The sequence below is a fragment of the Copadichromis virginalis genome, linkage group LG2 (assembly GCF_057382275.1).
Source record: "Copadichromis virginalis isolate Kocher_CV1m ecotype Utaka linkage group LG2, C_Virginalis_male_GT1.1, whole genome shotgun sequence".
Lineage (NCBI taxonomy): Eukaryota > Metazoa > Chordata > Actinopteri > Cichliformes > Cichlidae > Copadichromis > Copadichromis virginalis.
Window position 1 is genome coordinate 35,923,925 of NC_140619.1, and position 15,620 is coordinate 35,939,544.

Consider the following 15,620-nt stretch of genomic DNA (forward strand, 5'->3'; position numbering starts at 1 on the left):
AATTGGTGTGTTTTTGTTGTTTTATTCACAAAACAGCTACAACATAACAACAGTTGGCTTTTCTAGGGGAAAAACGTGACATTCTTGCTCGAGCTTTTATTCAAGTTCAACATTCACCATAGAAAGTGACTTTTTCTTGCCTCCACGTGAATCAATGTTACACAAAACAAACATTATGATTTAAAACAAAAAGAACAGGTACAATATTCCAGACTAAGATGGGATATCTTCAGATCTGTTCACACTTTGCAGCCTGGTCCGAGTGGGGCAGACAGGAAATTCTGACATGATGAAATGGGGGGGGGGGGGGGGGGGAAAAAGGAGGATGTCACAACATTTCAAAAACCTTTGACTCTAGCGCTAAGGTTTTATTTGCGACTGGAAAGAAAGAAGCTCTGACTTTTCAGTACTTTAATCAGTCAGACCATCAAGGGGCCCCACTCGCCGTCTTCTGAATCTGCTCTTTGAGGATAAGGATGCTCTGCCGCTGCTCCGGCGGCAACATTGCGATCTGTTCTGGAGTCAACTGCAAGACCTGCATGATGAGGGCAGCCTGAAAGAGGAAAATGAAAATGTTGCTGAGGATGTTAAACGTGTTTTTCTGGCCAACAAGCTGAACAGAACAGTCTAGAACAACAGTCTAATGATAGTGTTCGATAACACAGAAATCATACAGCTTTGCCAAAAGCGTTTATACTTTGCCAGCTATTGTTCCAGAATAACAATAGTTACTGTTCTCAGGTAAGGCAATCAATGATCAGGAATGCAGAAAGGAGGCTTTCAGCAAGCTGATAATAAAAACAGGTCATTTTACATGTTACCTGCAACTCGGTTGGTATAAAATACTTCAGAAGTAATTATACCGAGATATTTTTAACCGACTCATCATCCTGACTGATAAAAATGCAGCAGTGACAAAGAGTGACACTCACCTTCTCTTGATCCTGTGTGGAAACCTGATTCTGACCTGGACTGAAGCCTCCTCCTGATGGAGGAACCCCAGAAATACCAGCACCCTGCAGATCAAATACAGTGTTACTGTAAGATCACAGTTCTTCACCCATCAATGATTATCCAGACAGCACAGATTTCTCTTGTATTTTGCAGATTTTCGTGCTTTTGTAAAAGCTGCCTATGAAACAATTTAGAGCATTCTGACTCCCTGAATGCCCTGAAGTATAGATGAAAACATGGAAAAAAATTAAAATAAGAATGAAGTAACGCAAATCGTACAACTGATGTCATAACAATATCAAGACACACACACACACGCACACACACACACACACGCACACACACACGCACGCACGCACGCACACACGCACGCACGCACACACGCACGCACACACGCACGCACACACACGCACACACACACACACGAGTGGTCTTCTTTCGGTAGTTCCCTTTAAGGATCGCAACAGCAGATCTTCAATATCCATCTCACCCAGGCTTTAGCATCCTCCTCTGTCACTACATCCATGAACCTCCTGAGGAATTCATCTTTTTCTAGAAATCCTGTCCACTCTCCCTCCATTTGACATCTCAGCCCTGTCTCTTTAAGTTTGTCTCCAAAACGCTCCAAAAACCTGAGCTAACCCTCTGACTTCTAACCATGCCTATCCTGGCCAATTCCAGTTAAACCAAAACACACAGCTGACACAGACATGCAGAGATGCAAACGTACCGGTCTTGCAGGTGGCGGAGCATTCGGACCCATTGCATGAGGGACAGGGCCTTGCATTCCTGGTGCTATGGGAACCCTCTGACCCGTAACTGGAACACGAGCATCCATTGCCCTTGGATCACGGCCTGTGTAAGGACACATAATTAGATGAATTTACCCTCAAAGTACGAGACTTTCGCAAACTATGACGCCTCATAGGGGCAGGTACCTCTGGCTTCCATAGGGGGTCCCCGTGGCTCCATCATGGGGGCCGCCCTGGGGTCAACCATCATGTTCCGTGGTTCACCCATGGGTGGGCCTCTCATGTCCATTGGAGGCCTCATATCTGGAGGGGGTGCAACTCCCAACTGTGGCATGTGTACAGGCGGAACTTGGTGGGGGGGTGGAGGTCCCATGTAACCCCGGCTAAACGCACACAAAATAAGAGAAGTTAAACATTTTTAAAACCAAGTCATAGTTTTTAGACCATAAAGTGGTCTTTGATATAGTCTAGCATTAAAACTCAAACGATATTAAGCAAAGATTTTACTATATAGTAGTATTTCTGGTCAGTAGTAGAGTAGAGTAGGGCTTTATCATCAGAAAACCAGTCACAGGAAATTAGATGCATTTGTTAGTGAATCGTGAAAAAGAAACCAACAAAATATACATCTTTTAATTTATATTTTTCCACCTGGGGAATTATTAAAGCAGACGGCAGCAGACACAGTGAGCATCTCTGTTGACAAGCTGACACATCCATCTTCCATGTCCTGCTGTTTTGTGCAGCCAGAGACCAGACTTGCGTTTCAGTTGTTGTTTACCTTTCTTTAACATTACATTTCCCCCAAATCAGCCAGGACAAAATAAAGACTTTAGTCTTGCAACATCAATGACTGGAACAGACACTCCTAAAAGTCACACCCAAATGTATCGTTAAGGTAAAATGGGATGTCTTACTTGGGGTCTATGACCTCTCCAGTGACAGACAGCAGAGTTCCTCCTCTGGGGTCATTGGGACCATCTCCCAGCAGGCCTCTTGGGGGGATACCACCTGGTCCTTAGAGGAAGAATTCATAAATTTAACCACAACACACACACACACACACACACACACACACACACACACACACACACACACACACAAAACATCTGCCAGTTAATTAGTGAAAAGAAATGGAGATGTGTCATCATATCGAATGACTTTCAAAGCTGAAATTCCAGTTAAGAAGAACCACGCACACTCCTAAAAAGATGAGTGTTTGCTCAGAAGAAAAAAACCTACACAGTTAGCTCAAACTGCACAATGGCCACAGCAAACTGCCACAGAACAAGGTCACAACACACAGATACATCAGGGACACACACACACACACACACACAAAGAGGAGGAAGGGTAGAGCATTGTGGTCTCATCAGCATTAATATGCAGATCTAAAGATTTGAAAGCAAATTTATATAAACACAAAACAAGAAGAAGAAAAACTCTGCTCCCACACGTATACACAAAGCTGATTTGAGAGTGTTCGCCTACTTGTGTCTTCTAAGTCTGACATTATTTGGCCATGAAAGCATGGCGAACAGAGGCATGCATAGAAAAGATCAAGAACAATGGATGTCTCATATTCCATTTATACGGCGTTACAGCATTAAGGCAACAACCTATAATGATGCCATCAGTTAGCTCAGTGCAAATTAGGCTAATTTACTGCACTTAAGCAGAAATATATTCATCACAAATGAATAGATCTTTTTCTGTTGATCTGGGAAAGTTAACGTCTTCTGATTTACTCTAAGGAAAACGAATTTAGAAGAAACTGATAAGATAAAGATCATCTGGGCTCCTTGTCAGTGTAACGCTACTGTGTTTGTGCAGCAGAGCAGCACCAACTTCATTGTTTACAGTCCTCTCAGTGGCACTTGTAGAAGAGTGTCATGACAGCTAAGCAGATGGTATTCCAGATGTCAAGCAGTGCCAACTAGCAGAGGTGTGGACTCGAGTCACATGACTTGGACTCGAGTCAGACTCGAGTCATTAATTTTATGACTTTAGACTTGACTTGAAAAAATGTTCTAAGACTTGTGACTTGACTTGGACTTTTACACCAATGACTTGGGACTTGAATTGGACTTGAACCGGTTTACTTGAAAAGACTTGATATTTTACCCCAAATATAAAATTTAACATGCATATTATATAGAGATTGAAAATGTGACGTCATTCACGGGTAGAACCGCAAAGGATTCTGGGAACTCGTGGCAAGTGGTACTAGCGCACGCAGGCTTTCAATTAAAATCAGTTATACAGCGATAAAAAGAAACACAAAAATGTCAAGAAGCCGTTGTATTATTAACTGCAATAGCCGGTCGCATGACAGCCACGGGAAGCCGACGGGTAAAGAGATCGGTTGTTATCGGATTACGTCGTTGAAGAGAAATTGTTCGAGCCATGTTTCCGAAGTAACAAAGAGGCGACGGATGGCCTGGATTGCAGCCATTCAAAGATCAAATATAACGTCCCAGAACACTCCAGCTCACAGGTTAGTCTGCTCCAAGCATTTACACGAAGGTCAGTGTTTTTTAGTAGTTAATACGTCATTTTCATAACATAATTGGTGATATAGGTTACAAGCAAGTCTGGCGCTGAACAGAAATTGTCGCGCTATGCTCCTTTATTTATTGTGCATAAATAGTGAATTGTCCTGACACAATATTGCGTTTCGCTTCTGTTATTATGGTACATTGACAAAAACACATACTTTTATTCACAGGATAAAACAGGTTTTTTGTATCACTAATTGCCCAGTACGATTACAGCATACAGTATTATTGTCACTGCTACATTTCTGTAATGAACCAGAAATTATTTCCACTACTAATTAATTACCATTGAGCTCAAAGGTCCTATTAATAAACGGTTAAGGAATGTGTATTTATGACGACAATTTGTGAGACTGGTAAACTTATGATACGTACGATGGTCTTTCGTTCTACACGGTGCATTTCAAGGTCCTGCACCCATCCGTCGGTAAACTGTTCCTGGGCTTGTTGCAGTGACCTGAAGTTACTAAACTTCATGAGTGTATGCACTCACTCCAAGAACCGTATAATTATAAATATGCATATAAATATGCTAAGATGAGATAACTGACTTCATCTAACTAGCAAATGTTGTCCAGGCTACGTTGGTGATACAGTTTTTTTTAAATATGTATGATATTTTTGTCATGCGATTTTAAAGCCGGTCCTACAACCGCATCCAAGAATAACATGCAGCTTATCTCAGAACTGTCGGTGAAAATTATTCTTGGAGCTAGGTTTAATTGAGCTGCATTTTAAAGAGGTGCAATTTTACAATTTGTGTATATTTTCTAAGTTCACTATTTTGTCATGTGTTGAGAAAAACACAGATTTTAAAATTACATGGTCTAATATTTACATTTAGCATAACTGCAACATTATTTTTTCGTTTTGTTTTTTTTTTAAAGACTCGAAAGGACTTGAAATTCAAAGTTTCAGACTTGTGACTTGACTCGGACTTTTACACCAGTGACTTGAGACTCGACTCTGACTTGCCTGACATTACTTGAGACTTGACTTGAGACTTGAGGATAAAGACTTGAGACTTACTTGAGACTTGCAAAACAATGACTTGGTCCCACCTCTGCCAACTAGTTCCTCACATACAGCATTGTTAACTGTGAAGCTCTGTATACACGTATGTAATGTGTTTATATTATATAGAACAACAGCAACTGGTCATATATTCACCTTCAAACATGTCAAGATTATTGCTGGGCACCCGAGTAAGAGCAACGCCGTGTCTGCGCTGGTTTGAATGAGCAGTTCTCATATTTCGACTAAACCGTGCTTGATGTGTGAAGGGGGAGGTGCGCACACAAGGGTGCGCTTGTAATGTAATCCAGTTTAATTGTATTTATAAATTTTCTAGTCTAACTGACCAAGTACAGCAGACTATGAATCATGCATAACTATATGTTAATAAAACACTTTATTCTATACATGTAAAGCTCTTTATCTACTTCACTTCTACAGCCGATGCATGCTTTTGGACCGTGCCTGGAGCACCCAGAGGCACAGAGAGGACATGCAACACAGAAAGGCCCCAGCTGGGGCTCGAATCGTCTCAAGCAGAATTTATGGTCTTGCAAAGGTGGCGTGTATGCCGTCTGCTCCACTCCAGGTCCTGCCCCTTTGCCTGCAGTGAGCTCTGTTCTCAGATGGAGGCAGTGTACAAAGTATGTGCTACAACCGGTCTGAGGGTACTTGTATGTTTGAACTGAGCTCTGCGCTACATCTGACTGACCAACATTCAAGGAGCTGAAGTAAAACAGGTAGTTAAAACCAATGAAGGGTGTCCAAATCAACCATCGCCTGTGCTTATCATGCTTTATTTCCTGGATCTGAAGTTTTTTAAATTTCGTCATTCTCCCATTCTAGATCAACTCCACTATTGTTCCCTTCTCTATTACGCCCACTTGTCAGCCAATCAATATTCGCCAGTTGCTTACATCATCTGGTTCCAGAGACATGCAGTGAGGATTCTTGGAGGACTGCATGGAAGCGTGTCTCTTTGTATCGTTGGGATACAAATGGTGACATCACTCCAGTCACTCTCCAGTGCAGTAAAAGCTATAAACTACAGCACAGCCTGTTAAAAATGTGGATTTTTGGTTTGTTTTTTTAAACTGAACTGGCTTCAGCCTCACTTCATAAGCGATAAGTGATGCTGACAAACACAAACAAAAGCCAATCAAGAGAGTAGCAAAGCAGCTTCATTGTTATACCGTACCGTCCAGCTTGAAAGCAAAGCCAGCAATTTCATGTCATTATCAAGTGACTAAGCTGATCCTGGAGTAAAAAGAAGGCCAAGTAGTCTCTTTCCATTAGTGCAAATGACACGTGCCTTTTCAAATAATGAATGCTGCTAACACAGAGAGCTCTCACTGTATGAGATATTTCACCGCTTTCATCTTTATCTTTAGCAACATCCATAAACCGTCTCTATCAATAATAAACATCTCACGTCTGAGCTCGTTACCCTTCAGGCTCAACTCTACAGAAACGAGTGGTAGCTCTGTAAAAGTCAGCAGTCAGTGAATATCATTTATTACAATTTTAGAAACACATCTCGTTTGATAATTAAAATCAAATCATTTTTGTCAGATATCTGCAAGCACACAGGTGTATGGATGAGAAACACCACGCCACTGGCTCGCTGACCCAAATTTACCCACACTGCCATAGCAACAGCGCCACGGCTAAAAATGTAACATAAATAGAGAAAATTAGAATAAGCGGGCCTTTTGGGAAGAAAAGAAAAATGTACAGCCACCCCCTCAAAAACTAAGATCGCGCAAGTGTCGAGCAGGAGATCTCCTCTGACATCCATCAGTCTGGATCAACGGGAGCTCAAGTCTCCTTCCAACTTTGCCAAATCTCAAACAGCAGAATCTTCTGATCACTCTGTAATCGCCCAAATAAAGTAGTGACTGAAAGGTTTTAACTTCATTTGTATTCTGTTAAATTTCGAACAGAGAAGCAGAAAAACGAAGGAGACATATAAAACTAGCTAAAAACATGTCGAGGACAAGAAGTACAGAAGAAGCTGCAGTTCTGTGGAAATCAGATAACACCCTTTAGGATTCAAGGTCTTACTCTGTAGCCATTACCTGGCCGTGTACCCTGTCTGACCAGTGTTTAGATCCAAACTCAGATGACCCGCCTTGCAATTACACCTGAACTTGTACCGCTATCTGATATTCCCGTGTTACTGTTGTTCCTACAACATCATGATTAATGTTGCTCGAGGACTACAAATATAAATTCCCCATTACACTGCCGTGACGTCATTAGTTTAAGTTAGGCTTCCAGGAAGCAGACAAAAAGAATAAAAAAAACAATTCACATAATGTGGGCGGGGTGTGTCACAAAGCTGTCAACTAGGATTTGTTGACACATTTGTCTTCAGGGGTTTCTGCAGATTTTTATAGTTAGTGAAAATGTAACCCAAACAACTTTTACTGAAACTTTCAGCACTGTTCTGGTGCCTAAAAGTAACCAAACTACAACAGAGAGAGAGAGAGAGATTAAATAAATAAATAAATATAATAACTCATAAAAAATTCAAACAGCACATAAACCCAGGTATCCCAAGTGAGATGGATCCACTGATCCGCCCCAGTCTCCTCTTTACACGTACAATGTTGCATTTTACACTTTGAAGCGGCTGTGATGACGATCCTGGAACAACATTAATTACATGGTTGTAGGAACAATAAACTGGGACGTCAGATGCACCTGCAGGTCACTATGAGGCGGTCTAAACTTCCTTTTGTATCACATAAACGCTCCATGAAATCGCATCAGTACTCCTTGTCATGATATCCATCAAGCTCCCCCGTGCAGGCTGACAAGTAGGCTGAAGGCTGAACACCTGCACCATCTGCACAAACTGGCCCCAGCTGCTATCTGGAGCTGATCAGCCCAACTGCATATCTTTACAACAACAAAAAACTAAACATTGATTGTACTCATGACCTGGTATATTCCTGTGTAGCTGTGGTAGTGCTCTGAGATTGTAATAATTATATACACAGACTTATGAACTTCTCTAAAGGCTGCATGTGTGATGAGTCATTTTTATTTACAGCGGAAATGCTGTCAAAAATATATGCTGTATATTTGAAAAGTGTCACTGCTTAGCAGGGCTGCGACCTGACTGGAGAACCGAGGAGGTACAGTGATACCTTGAGGCCGCTCGATAGCAGCTTGACCAGACGATCCTGTGGGAGAATGCTGAAGGTTTCCTGAGCCAGCATTAAAGTGAGAAGAACAGGAGACAAGACTCAAGAGGGCAAAGCACCATTTTAGCACGCTCGTGAAATCATCTCATGCACAAATAAAGGTACAGAAGGGTGAAGAAGAGGGAACTTTTACAAAATCATCAAGATGGCATACATCCAAGATTTAAGATAAAACACAAAAAGAGAAGACGATAACGAGGACACATGGCGTATATCGTTGTGGATAAACCTCCACTATTTATATGACTGTGGTGACACCTGCTGATCCAAATGAGCCATGACACGTGCAAAGTTTGGACGCAAGTGGATTCTGTAAGTATTCGGATCCCCTTCCTTTTTTGCAAGAAATTGTCATGTAGATTTAATCTTCCACTAGAGTTGCATGGAACTGCATTTAAAAGGACTCCATCAGCATGAAGGAAAAGATTTTCTGGTCTGATGAGACAAAACCTGAACTCTCTGGGCGGAAATGCAAACTGATTGTTGGGTTCGTGGTCACCTCAAATAATGAGGCTCTTCTTGTTGTGTTACACAGAAGAAACCCCTGTTTTCAATCAATGCCTTGGAACAATTTTATCACAGTGGTCTATAGAGAGTTAAATCGACCTCATGTCTTATCTTTTTTTCCCCTCATCCTAGCAAACAGTTTGGATTTCAGGATCCAGTAAAAACAGGTGTGCCTTTCTAATCCATGCTATAGATGGACTTCAAATCAAGTTCTAGATGCAGGCCACATGTAAATGTGTTTGGGTGCTGTCAAAAGCATGTAAACACAACACAGTTTTGGCTGCCCCACTTCAGAAGGTGGGAAAAAAGTCCTCACTGTGCAGTTTCACAAATTTTAGATTTTGTAGATATTTTTGAATTTGGTGAATTGCTATTAACAAAAAAAACATGGCCAGCATTTCACAATCAACAAACTCAACCTAAAGTTAACTCCAGTTTATATTTTGCCCTTGGTCGTGCATGCTCCATCTGTGGTGGCTCTAAGCCCCACCAGCGGTCCCTGCCCCAGAGTTTGTGGGCCACAAACTTTGGCCAGTGAGAACCTGTTGGACACTTCATGTGTAAATAAACGTAAATGTCCTTTTTTTAATTAATGTAAATAAAAAAGGTAAGACCACAGTCTCTGACATCACGTGCCAAAAACTCTGCACATCAATGAAACAAAGGAAGGCATTTCCCAAAGGTCACTTTCAGACCAAAAACTGTGTTTGCATGTGGACGAAGGCCAAAACACATGAAAACGAACCACTTTAAAAAACACAGAAAAAGACACACCTCAAGAATAATTAAAGCAAATAAGACGCACAGAATCTGGGAACCCATCAGCTAATGTCTGGGGTCAATGTTTCAGGCTTCCGGATTAGCCAGCTGATCTCGAGATAACAGATATCCAAGGCCACGACTTCCCATTACATGTGCTGGCTGTGTCAGATTATGAATGGAGATGAATTTTAAAAAGCAAATATAAGGCTAAATCATCATGAGGCACACAGAGTGCTCCTCTGAATCCTGAACCAATCTACTCACCACATGGAGTGGTGACTGAACAAAAACCCTCTAATAACAACTGGACACCAGAAAGCTTTGGGTACCAAAATTCTTCACATTCTACGTATTCACATGTGGATGTGTGGTAATAGTAATTACCGGCTACAGTATGACTGCCACAGTAATCATGCGATAACTAATATAAACGACAGATCTCAGCTTTTGAGATTACCGTTTTACAAAGACCAATCTAGAAATAATGCTAATTGTATCCACTTTAAATTAAAATGTATGCAAAAACAGAAAGGGGGTAAATACTTTTTGAATCCACTTTTGTCTAATTGGAAACACTGCACTGAAAAACTGCTTTTCAATTACTGCTGTCTACCGACAAACATTAGCATTATTGGTGATTGTTTTATACGCCAAAGAAAACAGCTAATAAAATATGACAGGTTTTCAAATTTAAGACATGCCTTCATGCAGCTTATTCATTTACATGCTTGGAACATTTGTAACAATTCTAGATTATCGAATGTTTAATGATTTTATAAAGTTAATGTCTTAGAGATAGATACCTGCCCTGTATTTATGGTTTGTTTGTGTAACTTTATACTACAAGTGGCCAGAGTCACACTACCACAACCAATTTCACAACTTTTGCCATTTCAAGCGTGCATGTGGTCTGATGATTACCTGGAGGTCCAACTGGTCCCGGTCCAGGCCCAGGTCCTGGTACAGGCATGGGTCCAGGGACAACTCCCATGTTAGGGGGCTGCATCATCTGGGGCGCTCCATTGACATGCATTCCAGGCTGAGGACATAACAAAATAAAAATGATTAAGAAATGAATGGAAATAATATCTCCTGAAACTGTATCTATAAAGAAGAGAACATATGGTGCTTGATCCCCTCATTGAGGACAAAAACATGTTAAGTGACATTTATGTTACATTTCTGTCTGCATGTTTGCTCCATTTCAAAGTCGTTTGAGATCAGACGAATGAATTCAAGCATGGAGCTGGAACTCCTGCCAGCTCTGGACAAACCTTGTAGCAAAACATCCAATCTACAAGCAGTAGCATTGCCATCAGGCACTGCTTACAGCAGGGGTGTCAAACTCATTTTAGTTAATGGGCCATGTTCACACTGTTTGACAACAAATGGGCCGGACCTCCTCTCCTACAGCACAACGTATAGTCACATTTATTGATATTGGTGTTTTCAGAGTTAGACTGCTGCTATTAAAATTTACAGCTCACAGTGGATCTACAAAGGAACAACAACTTTACATGTACCTTTCTATAATTCCACCCTGACCACACCGACACAGGTATTTTATAAAAACGTAGCTTTTTCTATGCGCTTTGGGCGTTTCCCCACACATAGAGCCATTTTAGGTCACTGAAAAATTAACAAATCTCAAACAAATCTCAGTTTCTGCGTAAACAAGGAAACCAAAAATCTTCTCTTGCACCGTCAAAGGTGTGTGCCTTTATCTCCTTTTTGGTATCATAATCTACCCCGTGTTATTGTTGCCCCAAGGCATCTGATTGGCCAACATTTCTACACGGTTAATGGTTATATCGCCGTCTGCTGCTTGACAGTAATGGACACTGGTTTTGTTTTGTTTTTTTCAATACAGCGCTTGTGTGGATGTGACTTTCTTTTTAAACCAAAGCAGAAAATTCTTGTTCTAAAATGTATTAATGGACTAACCCACAAACTGCCATGCCACATGGTGGTGCAGACGTTGCCACGGTTGCCTCACAACAATAAGATTCTTGGTTCAAACCTTCAAGTCATCTGGGGCCTTTCTGTGTGGAGTTTCTGTGTTCTCCCTGCACGGTTTCTCTTGTTTCCTCCCACATCCCCTCATATAACCTCCTGTGTCCTTTTCCTAATCACCTTTCTCTAACCTCGGTGAAAACGCTACGAGGTGTGAAGGGGAAGTTATAAGGACTTAGAAATAGAGAAGCGTGGTGCTCAGAGAATCCAAATGCACATACATTAGGCTCTTTAACAATGTGATGGTGCAGTGTTGAAACTACAATGTCCAAAAGATGTATTAAAAATGCACATTTTACTTCACCCCAGAGTGTTCTTATATTGTTGAACAAGAACCACTGGGAAAAAACATCATATCATTACAGGTGCTGGAACTTTAAAGCCTATAAAATGAAAAGCATCTTATTTTCTTATTTTTCCTACTGGAGACTGATCCAACTCATCCCCTCCTCCTTGTTTAGGATTTCTATGAAATTCCCTGTATCCAGCACTTATCCAAGGTGGCTCTAAGAGAAAATTCATTGATGATAATCCTAAAAGCTGGCAAAACAACAAATGCACTGAGATCAATTAATGCAGCGTATGATCAGGATTTAGAGAACATATAAATCTGCACTTCTCATGCAAACCAACTCCTATTCACAGACAACCAGTGGGTTTAACAGAAAAATTAAAAACATATCATCAGGTTATGGAAATGGAAAATGCACTTACAAATAACATTTGCATGATCAGGCCTACTTTATCAGTTATGTTGATCGTTTTTCAGGAACGCTCAGATGGTCCTTCGCTATGACTTATGAGATAAAATTTATCTACTTTCCTTTCATAAAGGTTGCTTCAGCGTATGATCTACTAAAGGGGGTAATAAAAGAAGCACTGAAGCCGTTCCTTATCATTTTGAGAATTCGGATCACCACGGACTACGTTCCTCAGTTTGGAAACTTCATAAGCAAAATGAATTGTATCGTAGGTTAACTGATGATTCTAAACTGGCTGTAGGTGTTAGTGTGAGCGTGAATTATGGTCTTTCTGTGTTAGCCCGGTGATAGACTTGGTGCGTGTCCGGGATGTACCCGGCCTATCACCCACTCTCAGCTGGGACAGACTTAAACACCTCAAGCAAACTACTTGTTGAGATCTAGAAATATTTTAAACTTTTCACCCCGCACATTTTAACACTTCCTGAAGCCAGACCAGGACTTTTGGTGGGCCAGACTTTGTGATCCTTTCACCAGTATTTATTCACTCCATGGTAAATTAACTGGTTCATATACAATGCTTTTCTAGGCAAAGCACTTTATACAACATGCCTTATTTGCCCATTCATACAAGCACTTTTTCAACACCTAATTGCTTTCTATCTAACATTCACACATTCATACATCAATGAATGCATCAGAGACCAACTTGTGGCTCAGTATCTTGCCAGAGGATACTAGCCATGCAGGCTGGAGACTGGAGAAGCCAGACTGAACTTCTAACCTTTTGATTAGTAGATGACCTGCTCTACCTCCTGGGCTACAGCCATCCCAGCAACCCTTGCATGCGTGCACATTTTTCAGGACACACAATGGGAACATTTTGTTGAAGAGAATACACAGTAATATGACAAAAGATATGTTCTGCTTACCACAGGTTGAGACACGGGCATGGTCGGCTGTGTAGGTGGAGAAGTGACTGTCGGTGCTCCTCCGCCCTGTCCACTGGGAATCAGAGGCTGGACTGTTGTTTGACGATGGAGCATTTTCTATACAAGGAGTGAGGGGAACATAAAAAAAAAAATACTGCTTGCTTTGGCTTTAAAATGCAGGACAGAATAAACATTTACTGAGTCGAGAACAACTGTCTTCTGACTGTGACTCATCTCTTCATTCTCACCAAGGCTATCTCAGGATCAACAATCCGCATGACCACTTGGGCCTGCAACAGAGCGTAGGCCAGCTGAGGGTTCTGCAGCAGCATGTTCCGTGCCTCCTGAGGACTGTTCTGCACACACAGCTGGAGGGAGAGAGAGAAAAACATTTTTTTGAAACCAAAGGGATCTGATTTTAGAAACTACTAGAAAAATCTCTGACTACATCCTAAAAGACTTAAAAAACAAACAAACAAAGAAAAAACACTCTAGTTTTTAATCCCACCACCACTTTTTACTACCCACTCATGACTCAGACATAACTCCCTAACAAACAGGCATTAGACCACAATCTGCAGAAATACCACTACTATTAAATCTGGAGCGTTCCTACTGACACAAGCTTTTGGTGAAACAAATGACTTTCTGAGTAAAGCAAAAGACGTCTGCAGTGTGGCGTTTCTTTGGGCTTAATGAAGCAGACTACCAGCTGTACAAAGACGAGGCTTCACTGGCAGAGCTGAGAGTGGCAGGCTGCACAGCACAGCCTCTGTTAATGAAAGGGAAGGTGGAGCATCTGCATACAGTTAAGCTGGAGGTGATTCAGACTGTGTGAAACATTTGTCACCATCCTTACTACTGACAATTAAAAAAAAAGAAAAAAAAAAGAGTAAGGAGCCTCATACATACAGTTTTAGATGATGTCATTTGGGAAAACAAATTTTTTACTTTAAAAGACTCACTGTTGTTTCATGCATTTATTAAACGCTCAAACGCGAGAGGTTTTATTAAATTTGGCTGTGTACAGGAGACCATAACGTTTTACATAGAGCTGAACATAAAGTCATCAAATTAATTCTTAAATGCACCACAGACTACCCATTTGGCAGATGATTCTACTATTGATAAGTTCACCTCTCACCGAGAGTACAGTAAAGAAACCTCAATCTCCTCTCTGGAGATGGTTATAAGTGTATATGGGGGGGGGACACACCCTACCTTCATTTGTTTCATGAGTTCAAACATCTGCTCAGGTGGCAGACTGGCTACTGCTCTGCTGATGGACTCTGGGGCCTCCTCTGGCTGGATGCTGTCTCCATAAGGAGACTCAATAATGGGGGCTCCTGTTCCCAAACCTGTGCAAGACAAAAATAGCTTGGGTATTGAAACAGATTATGACCAGAAGCTTACCTAAACAAACTCGAGAGGAAATTAAAAACTTACTTTTCAGCTCTTCCTTGTTCTTCTCACTGGCTGCGTTGTCAACACGGAGAGCCCGACCACTAAACTCTCTCCCATTCAAGTTTCGCATAGCACTGAGGGCAGTCTCCTGGTCTTGGTATTCACAGAAACCATATCCCTTTGGCTTTCCTGTCTCCCTGTCATACACTAACCTGAGTACAAGAAAAGGGAACAATCCACATTTAAGACTGTCTAAAAGGACTTATTAAAACCCTATAAAACATCTTAGTTCAGAGAGGACCAGGTCTAGCGCGTTCCTTCACTCACCTGAAACTGACAACAAGTCCGACTTCAGAGAAGATGTCTTTCAGCTGTTCTTCTGTGGCTTCATACGGAATATTTCCCACTAAAACAATTAATACACACAATATTTAGTGTTAGTATGACAATAAACAGAAGAAGGATTTGTAATTCGAGGCTCCTTTGCTTGCTATTTCTTTTTAACTTTCCCTCGCGCGGTGTTCAGCTAACAGCAACACTAGCCTGACATCCATGTTAGCAAGTTTTGATTCACAACCCGCTTCCTTACATTCTTCCTGAGCACCCAGAGGATAAACTTACCCAAACACAGCGACCTAAAAGCAACAAACTTACCGAACACCGATCGTAGTGACCGGTCAACGGCTGGGTCTCTATTCGCGGCTGCAGCTGCGGCCGCAGCAGCGGCGTTGGCAACAGATACGTTCGCCATTTTGGGGACAGAATTTAATGTTACACCGGAAACTAGAAGGAGACAACATCCGTTCATAAA

At 41.4% G+C, this 15,620-nt stretch overlaps 1 protein-coding gene and 1 long non-coding RNA gene across 6 annotated transcripts; one reads left to right on the plus strand and one right to left on the minus strand.

The window, feature by feature from the left end:
* Positions 1-6: 6 nt before the first annotated feature.
* cstf2 (cleavage stimulation factor, 3' pre-RNA, subunit 2) lies at positions 7-15,596 on the minus strand. 5 transcript variants are annotated; one of them, XM_085433087.1, is made up of 14 exons: positions 15,431-15,596; positions 15,137-15,215; positions 14,852-15,021; positions 14,627-14,763; positions 13,654-13,773; positions 13,406-13,522; positions 10,681-10,798; positions 8,434-8,493; positions 2,624-2,723; positions 1,893-2,089; positions 1,685-1,809; positions 933-1,016; positions 411-553; positions 7-281 (listed from the first exon to the last, which is right to left on the minus strand). In XM_085433087.1, exons 1-13 carry the CDS (start codon positions 15,558-15,560, stop codon positions 428-430), a joined length of 1,563 nt encoding a protein of 520 aa, XP_085289213.1. In that variant the 5' UTR covers positions 15,561-15,596; the 3' UTR covers positions 7-281; positions 411-427. The 5 variants fall into 5 exon arrangements, with proteins under 5 accessions (XP_085289213.1, XP_085289203.1, XP_085289223.1 ...); XM_085433077.1 differs by having other exon boundaries at positions 401-553; XM_085433097.1 differs by having other exon boundaries at positions 7-553; positions 15,464-15,596.
* Positions 5,877-6,328, plus strand: LOC146717915 (uncharacterized). Its single transcript, XR_014915307.1, has 2 exons — positions 5,877-6,018; positions 6,125-6,328. It is a non-coding gene; the product is annotated as an uncharacterized LOC146717915 (long non-coding RNA).
* Positions 15,597-15,620: the final 24 nt, after the last annotated feature.